The 14,724-nt window shown below is 43.5% G+C and overlaps 2 protein-coding genes across 3 annotated transcripts in view; both read right to left on the minus strand.

Moving 5' to 3' along the window:
* Positions 1-1,834: 1,834 nt before the first annotated feature.
* Positions 1,835-3,514, minus strand: dap1b (death associated protein 1b). Its single transcript, XM_056432860.1, has 4 exons — positions 3,386-3,514; positions 2,670-2,766; positions 2,453-2,519; positions 1,835-2,346 (listed from the first exon to the last, which is right to left on the minus strand). The coding sequence occupies exons 1-4, from the start codon at positions 3,453-3,455 to the stop codon at positions 2,230-2,232; spliced, it is 351 nt and encodes a 116-aa protein (XP_056288835.1). The 5' UTR covers positions 3,456-3,514; the 3' UTR covers positions 1,835-2,229.
* A 2,011-nt stretch (positions 3,515-5,525) lies between these two features.
* pkp4 (plakophilin 4) overlaps positions 5,526-14,724 on the minus strand; it is an 81,508-nt gene continuing 72,309 nt past the window's right edge. For both annotated transcript variants that reach the window (XM_056426550.1, XM_056426542.1), the window contains 11 exons: positions 14,355-14,538; positions 13,650-13,767; positions 12,863-13,054; positions 12,274-12,447; positions 11,910-12,060; positions 10,861-11,053; positions 10,304-10,388; positions 9,880-9,997; positions 9,646-9,774; positions 8,845-8,909; positions 5,526-6,530 (listed from right to left, as the gene is read on the minus strand). In XM_056426550.1, coding sequence (XP_056282525.1) covers positions 6,285-6,530; positions 8,845-8,909; positions 9,646-9,774; positions 9,880-9,997; positions 10,304-10,388; positions 10,861-11,053; positions 11,910-12,060; positions 12,274-12,447; positions 12,863-13,054; positions 13,650-13,767; positions 14,355-14,538 — 1,655 coding nt within the window. In that variant the 3' untranslated portion in view covers positions 5,526-6,284. The remainder of the gene's footprint in view (positions 6,531-8,844; positions 8,910-9,645; positions 9,775-9,879; positions 9,998-10,303; positions 10,389-10,860; positions 11,054-11,909; positions 12,061-12,273; positions 12,448-12,862; positions 13,055-13,649; positions 13,768-14,354; positions 14,539-14,724) is intronic.

The following is a 14,724-nucleotide window of genomic DNA, read 5'->3' on the forward strand; positions in this document are numbered from 1 at the left end:
GTGAATCCCACAGAACCAAACCCACCCCGGGATGGGGTGTAGGAGTAATCACACGAGGTGATTCTCGCCAAACCGTCCCACCCCGTTGGGGAGGTAGGCGATTCATAATCATACTCGCCTATGAATCGCTCCTCCCGTGTAGGCGATTCTGAACCGCCTATCGCCCACCGCTCCTGTGAGATTCACAAATCCCTGCTGCTTTGCTGGAAATCACTTCTACTTACAGACTCTGCTTCGGGGCTCCGTGACGTCACTAGCACCAAAGCGCTTAGATGTCACGTGACAATGTTTCCATGGTGACGGACAAGGTCGCGGAGATCGAAGGCACTGCGCGGATGTGTCGGCGTGTACGTGCTGATCTGGAGTCAGTTTGGTAGGATTTGGGTATAAATAAATTATTTCATTTAAAATATGGATTTTTATTTAAAGATATTCATGTAATTTGCATGCAAAATAGGTCTACCCGAACCAGCGGACAAAAAATTCAACCCGCGGCAACACTTCAAAAGTAGCCCAATTCCGCGGGAAAACCGCGGACCTGGCAACACTGCACACGGCGCAGCCTCCGCTGTCAAAGTTAAATGATAGGCTATCGTAACCTGCTGACAGGGCGGAGTCACCAGAGAAGTTCACAACAATAGTTTTTTTCAATTTTAATCGGCTCAGGCACCGGAAAGAAGCACCGAAATGTGCGTTGCGTTTCGGTCCGGGTAATACCGGTTGTATTGGAACCGGTACCATATTGGCACCGGGTTTCGGTACCCAACCCTAGAGAGCATACATTGATACTGGCTTCGCCCCCCCAAAAAATGTCAGATGTTTAACGAAAATAGGCAACAACCCTAAAGTTATAAATCATTAAGTATTAATCACATGTAGAATGGTGCAACTTGGGTAAAATGTAATCTGCCTATGGAAGAGAATGGTCTCTGTAGGCCCAATGTGTGGCATTTCCCCAATGCATTCAGTGTTGGTAATGAGGGCGTAAAAAAATATATTGGCCTTCAACGTACATGTTGGTGTGAGAAATTGGTTTTATAGAAGGTTGAATTCCATTCCTGGTATTGTGCTAGATGAATCTCTGCAGCAATCATGATTTACTGTGACACATTGAAAGGACCCAAGACAAGTCAAAATATCTTTGAAAAAGGCTTAACAAAAAAATTGAGGTTTCCAGAAAAGAGTTTAGTATTTGAATCTTTTCATTTCAGTTTCTTTTCAAGATTCTTTATATTTCTTTGGCAGCATTGATTTAAATGTATTTAGTCTATGTATGTGCTATTATCCTGTGTCTATAATGACACGTTGGAAGGGCAGCTTGCAGGATACAACGTCACTCAGAAATCTGACGCTAAACCAGCATGGATTTCTTTGCTTACTTAACTGCGGTCCTTTTGCAGATGTAATATTTTGTTGGAGTCATTAGGCCTCAAGCGAAGCCGAGCAGTTTGTGGCTTTTGTTTACTGACAAGACAGAGCTGGCCTTTAAGGGAAGTCCCTAAAGACTTTGTCTAGTCAGACCGTTTAACAGTGAATCACCATCCACAATGGAACCTTAATTCAAGAGATACTAAAATAGCTGCTGTGGAAGAACAGACATTTAGATTGTTTTTGATCAGCACGATAGTCAAGATTTAGTCGATGCAGTCACTTATTGCAATGCACAGGAGTATGTATCAGTGAATAAATGCTTGAAAAGGCAACAAAGGCTTGAAGTTAGTCGTTTGAAGCTCAAAGAGGTGTTTTAAATAGCGATTTACTTCCACCTAGTGGTCATTGTAGCTTACTACAAAATACACATTAAGAAAAGAAAAAAAAGAGATCCGCAATCTAGTACGGCCATACAATTTATTTTTAGATACGTTTTTATCAAATCTAAGAGACAAGCAATACATTGAGAAGATTTCACTGGAAAAGCTATCAAAAAACCTCACTTTACAACCCCCAACCCTCATATTAATAAACATACCAAAACACCATCTGGTTTTCATCAGCTAGGACTTTTTTCTCACAACACTTGAAAATACAGATTCAATGCCACTTTAAAGTATTCTTATAAACAAGCGCAGCCTAGAAAGTATAAACAGAGCCCAACGAAAGCTCTCCCTTCATAAACACTGACACTTTACGGACAACCAGTCAGTCCCCGCGCGTGTCTAGCGCTTCATGTTTGCCTTTCACGGTTGACTTTGCATGGTTCCCTCTGGGATTTTATTAAACACATGTTGTTCAAAACTTCTGCGGCTGCTGGATGACAAAGTTCCGGGGGGAGTAGGACTTTTCCAAAGCAGGGCGCACCTTGCTGTGCCTCATGCTGACTGGAGTCTCTGGAAAGTTATGGCTGAGCTGCAAACAGGCAGGAGTTTATCACACACTGTAGTGTGGCACGAGACGCACTGTGACTATTCCAGTTTGTAAATGGTATTTTAAAAATAAGTTTCCTTTTTTTTACCTTGTCAAGAGTTCCTGACAGAAGAATACTAACTGGTTGCATCCTGTTGGAGGTGGTGAGGGACCTGCTGCAAGAGCACACACACAAACACATCAAAAGGTTTCACTTAAACTCATTTCAGTTGTCTACTAGATCAAAACTGATGACCGTGTGAGGTAATATCCCTTTTAATTGACACCATTTATTACAATTTAAAAGATGAAGATTTCCGGCCAACCTTGGTTTATCAGTCCTCTTGGTCTCCTTGTCTGGAATCCCATGGCTGCCACTGTCGTCGAAGCTTTTCTTGGCCATCCGTTTACCTCCAGCCTTCACTATTGACCCAGAGACGAACATGGGTTAAATATGTGAGAAGACATTACTTCATTCAAAAAAAAGTATATATATAACTAATGAGACATCTTCTCCACCTTACAACGCGAGTTAGACATTAAAGCAGTTCTCCATAAATCATGCAACGTTCACTTAAAACGCAAACAAGTAAAATGTATTGGTTTACATGCACACACAAATTGTGGCAGTCTACAAATAAATAAATAAAAATAACAAAAACAAACAATAACAGTCGGTGTGCGCTGCAGGGATCGTGCCTGTGTGAGCATTCAGCCGATGAGAACACAGTGTTACTTTCAGCGGAGGCCTGCTTGCAAAGAAGCGCGTGCGCGTGAGCCGCAGATGTACACGAGTCGCCCGATGGATGCGAATAGTACTAACAGAAATCAGAGAATCACACGATAATATTGCAGCAACCTGTTCGTTACAGCGGGATAGTGCAACAAACAAAGAGACGTGAGGTCTCGATCTGCACGGCTCTCTCCATCTGGGTTCAGCCGTGCAAAACAACAACAATCACAACAGCGTGCTTTGGCTTTAACGCATTCCACCAAATAAAAGCCAACGCCACAACACAAAGTCACGCGAACAACGGCCTACCTGCCGGAGGATGGCCAGCTTTCAGCAGAGGAGTCTCACTCGCTCTAGACTTGGAGATTTGCTGCACCATATTTTCAAACTTTTCGGAGTAAACGCAAAGAAAGCACGACAACAGCAACTCTGCTCCACGCCCACTCGTTGTTTTTATGTTCAAACAGAGATGACGTCCTGTTGGGCGACCGGAAGCGCGCAGCTAAAGAGACGCTTCTTTGAGATGTTCACTGCGCTCTGACTTGTAAAACAATAACAACAAATATACAATGTCCCATTGGGATCCCTTACTTACATTAATTGTCTCAGGAATACTATTTTATTAATGTTTTATTGAAGTTGGTCTTTTTATTTAATTATTTGAAGGACTGTCTTATTTTGAAAATCTCGGCAAACCCGTTTCATTTGAACCGAATAAGCGCAATCCACAAGTGCTGTGATTCCGCCCGACAGAAATAGTGGGCCAGACATTAACTCACACGCACAACAACAACACTATCTTTGTGCTTTTGTGTAAAAATGCACATGGAAGTGAACATTGATATCAGTATCTACACTGCGTGTGATTAACATTGATATCCACAGGTGTATCCAGTCACTCTGGCTGAATACGATCCAGCCTGAGGGTGAGGCTTGCTTATATGTTTGAGCTTGTTTAAAAAGATCTCTCCTTCCTCAGAAGTGTCACTCAACTTAGAGATGCTCCATCAAGTCCAACCCGAGTCAGGCGGATGCCAATCAAACACACCTCTGGGTGTGTAACCATGTGTGTAATTCCACATTTGATTTGACATCTGCTTCCACGCATGCATATAACAAAAATCATTAATCTCCAAATTGTCCTACATGACCTAGTCCTGATGCTTTGCAGCAGCTTCACTGTTAAAGTCACTTCTCTGTCTAAACAATAGTCTAATGATATATCATTTGTATTTAGTGTCTTATTAACACATGATTGAGACTGTATTATATGTTCTTGCTCAAAGAAACCTGGTGACTGTTTGTCAAATGACTAGCACACTTGTTTGGGTATTTATTTATATACTTAACTAAAGTCAAATGTCAACTGACACAATAAGGGCTTTAAGGGTGTTATCTGATCTTAAAGCTGTGTGTTATCATCAATCCCTGAGGCTAGTTTCAAGACCCTCATCGTGTCTGTTTGGTACGTTTGTGTTGAATAGTATATTTGAGGTGTATTTTCTTGTCATACTACTTAATCCCTACATTTCAGAGGGAAATGTTGTACGTTTTACTGCATTTATGGTGTTGGTAAAGTTAGTGCCTACTTTAAAGATTCCAATTGCAAGATACTGATTGATACCAGTAATCTACTCATGTCTATCTGTTAAAACTTAAATATAATACTGCAGCCAACAGGTTAGCTTAGCATAACGATTGGAAATCACACAGCAAACGTCAGACCAGGTGGCATAGAAAACCTACATGTATTACACATTAAGGGGTTAATAGGTAACCAGATCTTAGAGGGGGAGGGGTGTGTGTGTGTTCATGTTAACATGTGCTATTAAGTGTTGCTGCAGGCTCTTTGGGTCACAGATTTATTTTCCTCCACTGCTTCTACATCGCTGTATAGTTGCTCTTCAATATGGTGATTATTATTCTTTACCCAACTGGAACACATTTAGTGACCGCAGCCCTGCTCACTCCTTTAGAGAGAAGTGATCTAAATCTCCAACACCCTGAGAGGTACATGGTCCACACCAGCACTTTGCATTTAGTGGCAAGTTTAAATGATGATCAGCGTACCTTGATACACTTATGATGTGCTGATTTGAAAGTTCCCACTCTGAACAGTGCACATGCACTGATGGTGGACTAAAGCATGAGGGTGTGTCTTTCACACAAATAGTCCACAAATCTGTCCCCCACATTTATGTGGACCTATCAGAAGCAGTTTTATGAAGCGCAGCCTTGCTGGTTGGAAGCCGGCCTGCTTCCCCACATGTTTGTGTGAATAGTGGAACAACAGGAAACTGCAGAGAACAAACTATCCAAAAGAGAGGAGAGTTTCTGTTGTGTGTTTCTCCCACATTCCCACTCATTTGTTTGTGCATAGAAACACACCGAACGATGCAATTACACGAAAAGTTGCAATTAGACGAAAAGTTACAATTAAACAACAGGGTTTAAAAAACAAAATTGACCTTTTATTATTTTTCGCATGGTTGTGATGCCATCTTTGTTTCTTCATATATTTATATATCTAAAGCGATTTGACATGGCACAAGTTTCGTTTTTTTTAACCAGTGCTGATGAGTGTAAACCAGGTAACATGTTTTTTTCTTCTTCTATATTTACAATATAATGAAAGAAATGTACAAGACTTCATGGCATTACACAGCTTCAACGTTGAGTACAGATACAACGTTATCCCTCTGTACAATCTAACATCATTATTGTACTTTTGTTTTTGTGTGTGTGTGTGTGTGTTTTTTATTGACAGATAAGAGTTCATGATCCATTTTGGCTTCAGCACATACACATTCCCCATCTTGACTCTTACCGCGGACCCTCGCTCACATGACTCACACCTTTGACCCCGCTATCACAGCTAAGAGTTTCATAAAGAAAAGAAAACATAAACATCTAGACAGGATGCACGTCTCCTCACCGTCGTGGAGGGAATCGTCCCTCGACAGGCCCCCCAGCATGATTCCATCTTCCTCTACCAAATAAAAAATAATTTAAAAAGAACATTCCTTGATTTCCTTCTTTGGCACACATTCCATCTTTCCATCTGCCATCAGTCAGTTGAACTCCCTCTCCACACACACACGCACACACACACACACATTCACTTTAAAACAAACACTTATGAAGCCAAGTTCATGAAAAAGTTTTGTCAGTTCTTGTGTGCTCTTCGGGCTCCCTGCCCCTCTCCCCCCTATACCCAGGAGTCAGGAGAGCCCGGGTACTGCTCTGCCCTGTAGGAAGGCCTCCGCGTGCTCGCGTAAAAGTCCACATAGTTGGTGGTGGATTTCAGTCCGTGAGGCTTGGAGCTGTAGTCGGCTGTGGGCGGGTAGGTGATGACCTGCTCTAAGTACGGGTCGTCGTAGCCGTAGGGATGCTGCGGGTACATTCTGTATGTATCGTAGTTCCTCCTGCCTGGCTCCTCGCTATAATACACGGGCTGCAAGGACAAGAGGCAGATTTGAGTTTCACTGAAACAAGATGAAGAGCCAGCAGCGGCGAACAAATGTACTCAAGCGCCGTGCTTAAAATTGTAATCCTCGCGAAATCAATTCCACGAGTCAAATCCTGAAATCAAATTATTGATGATTCTCTTTAGTTTTCAATGTTAGTGGCGGAGTCGACAAGATATTCACAGGAAATGATCCGTATGTAACGTAGTGAATCTGTTTCACTGATGTCAGTCTCACTGTTTACTGTTCAGCCTCCTCACACCGAATCAGAGCCCATATGTACTTCATGCAAAGCAAACATTTCCCATTGCTGCTGCCTAATATCAAAAGCATTCAAATGGCAAACACATCAGGAGGTTTAAATTGTGAAGCATTCATCACCAAGATTCAAGTTGAATCACTAGAAACAAATCTGCGAAACAAGACATGGTCCTTTCAGACTTACAGGCGAGTAGATGAGGAGTTACAGGCGACCTCTAACACAAGTGATGCCAGATCAACCAGGACCAACATTTTAAGGATTCAAATGACTGTTTGAGGTACTTGAGGTGTATTTCCATTTCAAAATACTTACTCACTACATCTCGGAGGGAAATGTTGTACGTTTTACTCCACTACATGTATTGTGCTGGTAAGGTTAGTGGCTACTTTCAGATTCCAATTGTATGATGCATTATTACCCGCAAGCATATAAAGTAAGCTAAATAAACTGAGACATGACAATTCATACCACTAATCTGCTCATGTCTATCTGATAAATATAATACCGCAGCCAGCAGGTTAGCTTAGCTTAGCATAGCGATTGGAAACAACGGCTAGAAACAATATCTTGTTTGTTCAATCTATACAAAAACCGATGTGAAAATACATTAAGATATAGTTTCCGGGTTTTATGTGCATTACTTTCTCTTGTCTTGAATAATAAATATATATGCTGAAAGTATTCCAATTATTTAAGAATCGGAGTACTTCTTCCAGCATTGTCAAGAACACAAATAGTTGTGTTAGAATCTTCCACTTGTTGGTAATAAAATGAACCAATTCAATTCAATTCAGTTTATTTGTATAGCCCAATTTCACAAATTACAAATTTGTCTCGGAGTGCTTTACAATCTGTACACATAGACATCCCTGCCCCAAAACCTCACATCGGACCAGGAAAAACTCCCAAATAACCCTTCAGGGGGAAAAAAAGGGAAGAAACCTTCAGGAGAGCAACAGAGGAGGATCCCTCTCCAGGATGGACAGAACAATAGATGTAATGTGTACAGAAGGACAGATTTAGATGCAAGATCCAAGATGCAAGCATGTCTGCAGTTTCATCTAAATGCACTCTTGTCTTTACACGAATAAACTACTCAAACACCTCAGAGCCCCCACGTCTCTGGCCACTAATGCAACAGAAAACTTAGTAAAGGCTATGAATCCAGAAGATAGAAGGAATTTATCTCAAATAAATGAGGTGATGACTGTCCTCGAACATTAACTGGCCTAATGTGATGGGATGAAAGACACAAGAGAATGCTCTCATTTGTCTCCTCCCTCCTCCTCACTGTGCCTGTTATCTGAATGGGCACACATGGACGTGTCCCACAGTGACAGGTGCCTGAGACGCACCCGGACGATCTCAATCCCAGCAGTCACAATCACTCTCGCTCAGACAATAGCTGATGGACTGGGTCATTCCCAGCATCGGCATTTATCCACAGTCAGTCTCTATATATTAGTCAAGAGGGGTGGAAGAGCCCGCTGTCCTCGCCAGGTTTGTACAGCACGTTGGAGGGATCTCAAACAACGGCCGTGTACCATTACTATCAAACGCTACCTCGAAGCAAACGGTGATCAGAAATTTTAAAAAATCAATCAACAAGAAATGTAATTCCTTTTATTGTTTTGAGTCATTTTGAGCCTGCCTTGTAAATCATTGGCAATTGAATATCATTAGGCTGTAAGATATCACCCTGGGCTTTGGGAAATTGTGAGGATTCGTCTCCGTCAGAACCTTCAACCAAGTCCTGAAGTATACTAATAAATATAATAAGGAAGAATACATAACTGTGTAGACATGGCCCTCTGGGCTTCTTTTATTGTGCTATGTTATTGTATGTGATTACCAAGATAATATTATGTTATATCATTGCAGGGGGTGCTGCTTGTTGCTTGCAAATAATATATCGCATTAATTTGCATTGTGGAAACAACCTCATAAAAGCTACCATGGCAGGGTTGAAAACACAAGCAGATATGAATGCAGAGCCTGTGAAATAAAGCCAAACATATTTGAAGAATTATTATATTCACCTGTGTTCTTCTGGGCTCCTCTCTTGTGGGGGATGAGTAGTAATATGGAGAAGGCTTGCCAGACCCTGGAAATGAATACATATAAAGAGCAGTTTAATGGTACTTTAAGCAAATACACTTCCTGACTTCATTTCATATCAGGGAAAAAGTCAACACATCCCCAGAGGACAAATATCTGTATTTAGATGGAGCATGATCAAGAAGCGTTATGCTGTGAGAGCAATACCATCAACTAATACATTTGGGCACTGTCGTTTGCATTGCCCATGGGGTGAGTATTATTGTTGCCACTTTACCCGACTGGTGGAATCCAGAAACTCAACTTCTATTTGGTTATGTAATGCATGGACTGTTGAGGCTGCGGCTCATTTTGTTTACTCCTCCCTCCCCTTGCTCCCGCCAACCAGCGTAGGCTGACAAGAGCTCTCGTCTGACTCTAGTGTGTCTGGGTACCCACTCACCGCCCCTGTCTGCATGCTACGACTCGGGTCAGCTAACAACGAGCCCTCCACTGGCTGAACAATTCACTTTACTGCTGTGCGGACCAGCTCCGAAGTGCTCGGAAATGAAAATGACTGACTGTCTCAGTGCCGGCAGGCTTTACTGGAGATGATAAAAAGAGACGAGGCTGGCCATGGAATCTGCTTGGAGCGTTATGAGGGATAAAATAGATGAAGCCTTGCACAGAGAGGACCAGAGGGTAGCCTGTGATTACAGTCTGGTGCAGTCAGTGGATACATTTTTAAAGAATACCAATGGGCAAACCGTATGGACTTTCAGATGTGTGCATTGTTTGAGTACCTGTATACTGGTTTTTTTGGATACTGTTGTCCCCTTGGTTATTATGAACTTGCATAGTTGACTGTGCTCTCTTGTAATCTACGGTGTCTCTATGCTCTTTCATGGCAGGAGACGACGTGGCACTGGCAGCTGGGAACAGAAAAACACATTTCAACAGTAAATTCCAGAGGTTTTCACGTTTCACTGGCAGAGTTTATTTTCATCTGGCAGGGTCTGTAGGAAACTGGAGCCTACCAGTGTGGTTGACTGGGGACATCTGAATGGTGCTGGTGGGGAGGGTGGGCTGAGACTTGAACTTGTCCCGTTCAAGTGTTGAAACTGGAGTGAGGAAATGGTTTTGGTTCCATCCATCCTGTTGGGAAGAAGAGAGGAAAAGCGGTGGTTTGAATGACCAGAGCAGTGCTGGATTTGGTCAAACTCTTGTGTTGTATCTCGTTGTAAAAATTCCCCGCCTTTGGTCACAGGGAATATTTGAATAAATGTCTTGTGTGACCAACAGTAAGTCCATATTGATAAAAAACATGTTGTACACACTGAATATTACAACATGTAACACATGCTTAACAGTTTCTTTCTTACAGTTGAATTGTACAAATCAATTGATTGTGAACAGACACAAGTATGGGACTGTTTCAAGTTTAAACACCAAAGTTCTCACTTTCTTATAGATGGTACGCAGATCCCGGTACTGCCACAGTGTGTTCAGCACCTGAGCTGCTGCTTTCACCACCTTCATAGAGTACCTGGAAAACACACACACACACACATACAGACACACACACACACATATTTGAGTATTCCCCAATCATTTTAACCTCATTTCCATTCACACTGTTGACATCACACAACAGTGTGACTGAAGGAGGCGAGTGTCCTCAGTGGGTTTTAACCCGAAACATCACTGAATATATCGTGGGTTAGAAACAGCTGCTAGTCCATCATTCCACAGGGACATCAAACCTCCACCACCCCCTTCCCTGCGGCTGTGATCTGTTCTTCTCTGAGCATTGACATGTTGGTGTGTGTGGTTGTTAAACGTGTAGGTGTGTGTGTAAAACTGTCCAATGTCCAGGACAGTGTGTCTCGCCACCGGCCACATATGGCTCTCGGTGTATTCTAGCAGTGGGTTTGAGCGTGTGCATATGGTGGCGAGTCCGGTTGACATCAGTGTGTGCTCGACACCCGTTGGGACAAATGCATGCTGCTGGAGCCCACCTGTCTCCTCTGCCCTTGGTGATGTTGACCAGCTTCTCGATGCCCCCCGCGTCGGCCAAAGCCTTGGCGTTCTCCATGTTTTTGCTGGTGACCTCGTGCAGGGTGCAACAGATGGCCGCCACCGTCTCGTCCGACAGCAGGGTGGTGTTTCCCCCGGGGAGCCGGTTGACCAGGTCCCTCATCGCATACTTTCCTGAGGGAGGAGGGGGAAGCGAGACATGCAGCAAACTCATGATGACGCAGTGTGCTGCAGCGAGCAGAAGCTGATGCACAGAGACGGGACACGCGGACTGCGTTGCATTTATCTGTCCATGCTGCGTAATGTCAGTAAGTGGATGTCTGCAACGGTGACCTCAGCGGTATTTTGTGCTTGCTATTTGAATGATATGCTAATTCGGCTCCGGACTGTGGTGAGGTAAGTAGTTTTCCTCAATGACATTGCGTCTTCCTCACAAGGACGACAGAGAGTGAGCATTTTGATGTAAAAAAAAAAGAAGAAGGATTTCCCCCTATCTCTCCTTCAGCAGAGCAGCTGAAGGACATCTCAACACAACACGGCAACTCCTGCCCCATCTGCCCGGCATCACCCCTGCATTGCTGTAACTGGAACTCTTCATTAATTCCACACAGAGAGCACAAACTAACTTGTTCTTCATTAAATGAGACGGTTTAAATGGAACAAAAAGACTGGAGTGAGATATCATGAAAAATGACAACCAGTCGTCAAAATGTTCACAAAATGCACTGGTTCTGTTTCTGAATTTAAACACATTGTTTAACTGGATTTAATTTGTCAGCAGCTCTTAAATGGGATATAATGTGTGTAAATAAAAAGTATTTATAATGCTAATTTACATATTATAAACACGTTTGATGCATATAGCCATGCTTAACCCATTTACAACATGTCTTATCAGTGCAACAGGAGCTTCATTGTTAACTTGAGCGAACACATGGAAAGAAGAACAGCATTAAGAATCTTCATATTTGTGTATCATATTATGCAACTCATGAGAATCAATTCGTCTGAAATGAAATGTGTGACTGACCTATGAGTTCCTTGTTCCTGACATCCAGCGCCATGTTTCTCAGAGCGGTGGCGACCGAACTCACCACCCTGTCGTTATCCATCCGCAGCAGCTCCACGAGGATGGGAAGTCCCTTCTCCTTACGCACGGCAGCACGGATGTACGCTGCAAACTGAACCCACACAAGGCATCACACCTCCGAAAGGGGCCCGCCGCCTCACGGGGAAATGGATGGCCTGAACGCGCATTTCCAAGTGTAAAGCTTACTCAGCTATGACGGACACAGTTTCTTTAGATTGTTTGGGAATAGACGCTTGAATAAATAGTCTCCTGGAGAATGTGTGTGTCTGTTTGTGTGTACATAGATACACAAACATTACTGTACCTTCCAGTTGCCAGCTGAAAGGTTCTGAAGGGACCCAGCGGCGCCCTCCAGGGTGGCGGGATTTGAGCTCTCAGCCAGCAGCATTAAGTACGGTTTCACCACCGAAGGGTGCCATAACATCTCCGCCCCTTTGGGAGACTTGGAGAAGCCGGGGATGGGTCCGACACCGTCCCACTGAACAACAATCACAATGTTTAGTCAGGTTTAAATGCTGGTTCTGATGCAGAACTTTTCCTTTTTTCAAAAATGCATGAAAAACAATACATCAAAAGTACATAACACACTAACTAAGGCAGGGAAGGAAACAAGGAGGAGAAGACGAGCCTCATTAAAACAGAAATGGACACTTAGATGACAGTAACAATGCTCCATTTGAGAGGTATGAGTGGGACTGTTCATGTGGATGTTTAATGTTTATATTGTAGCATGATAAATAACAATTGCATGATAATGTTAGGTCACTTAACAAACAGACTGCTAGGTTTCCTTGTGTGGTCCGAGCAAACATTTTGTGAATTTCCTTTGAGAAAAAAATGTTTTGCTAATATGAATATTGCACTGAGCATCTATTTAAAAGCGCCACGCTCACCGTGTCTTCCTGCAAGCTCTTTTTCTTCTTCTTCTTCTTCCGGCCCCAGCAGCTGGAGTCCACCTCTTTACTGGGCGACTCGCTGCCCAGTAAGCCGTCGAGCTCCTGACCCCCAACCTGCCGGGGCGGCGGCAGCTCCAGCTCCAAACGATATGACAGGTTCCTCAGAGTGCAAATACAGTTCTCCACAATCTGATGGCAGGCAGAAGGAGACAGGGGTGTGAGTAGTTACAGGAAAGACGGTCGAAAATTAATCCCCGTGAACAAATTGACAATACAATAAACTCTGTGCAGCACGCTACACCATATACGGCCATTGTGTGCCACGCGGGCCGGCTATCGGCCACGTCACAAATCAGTTCGTTATGGAGTCCAAGGGTCTCCAGCTAGAAACATTCTCTTGACCAGAGCTAATGGATTTTATTTCACCCCGTTTGAGTTCTCTGCAAGCTTTGCCTCACAGAATGCCAATGAGCATCAATGTTTGACAAAATGAAGAGGCCCATTCCCCAGGGGATGTGATCTCCACTTTACAGATGAGCCACTTGACTTTTTAATGTATTTTACAGTCCACAGCTGCACGTCTGAGAGATCTGATCCAATTTCTACAGCTGCCATAGAAACATGTTCTCTATAGCAGCTCACAGCTCTTGGATTCTGAAGGGTGTGCATGTACGAGTTGTGCTTTGGGCCATAAAGTGCATGACATAGCTGCTGCTGCTGGATGCTGTGGAGGTCATTCCAACACAGGCAGAACAATTATTCAAACAAGTGTTTTAGTGTGTACCTTGCTGTCAAAGTCAGAGGTGTTTACACACGCTTTGATGACGTAGAGTAGTGAGTCAACCAGGCCTTCACACACACGCATTTGTTTTCTGGCCTCCTCACCAGCTGAACTCAGGTTCCTTTTGAAAAGCACATCACACACACAAATAAATTAGGCTTTTGATTTGGGGCTTCACTAACACAGAAAATGACAGCTGTGTGTGTGTGTGTGTCCCAATTAATTATGTACACCATCCATAATGTATGAAGTGTCTGTGTGTGTGGTCTGACTGAAGTCATTATCACACTTTGCTGAGTAAATAAGGAACTAAGTGTGCTCTCTCACACACACACACACACACACACACACACACACACGCACATGCATGTATGCACACACACACACACAAGCTTTTAGAAAGTAACGGCTAACTATCCTAACTGCCGCACACACAGACACACGGAGAGAAGCTGCTCATATTACATAATTGACTGAAATAGTCGATGGAATGATAACTTTGAAACAGACATGTGACAGGTCACAGCTATTTGACTAAAACATGCACAATTACAAGAGTTTAGGTATTTTATTTCTTGTTATGTTCTGACAACATGAACTGAGCTTTTAAAGAAGACCCACATGAGCAGCCCGTCCCCTGCTGGATGTAATAGCGGCAGTTGTCCACATAGGGGTGCTAGTGCCAAGTGTGCTCATCAGGTGGTTCACCTCAGGCAGCCTGTGGTGTTCCTCAGCACCAGGGAGGAGTGGAACTTCAGCTTGTGGTCGTCATCGAAGGTGGAGCTGCTCCATCCAGAGTGAGGGATGATCACAGTGTTGGTGAGTGTCGTTAAGGCTTCCCTGATGATCGTCATCTTGATGGCGTCACATGATGACAGGTTCCACACCACCCCTGTGGAGACACCCGCACGCAAACACAGGCATTGAGAAGCAGACACGCACACCTCCGGTTGTGCAGTTAGGTTAACCCAACAGAGGAAGCCACAACTTGGGCTTTTAATAGCTCAGTGTGTGCATTTGTCCACGAACAAACAGACACTGACTCGCACACACAAGTGAAGAACACTCCTCACAAGAA

This window comes from Pseudoliparis swirei, chromosome 2 (assembly GCF_029220125.1).
Source record: "Pseudoliparis swirei isolate HS2019 ecotype Mariana Trench chromosome 2, NWPU_hadal_v1, whole genome shotgun sequence".
Classification (NCBI taxonomy): Eukaryota; Metazoa; Chordata; class Actinopteri; order Perciformes; family Liparidae; genus Pseudoliparis; species Pseudoliparis swirei.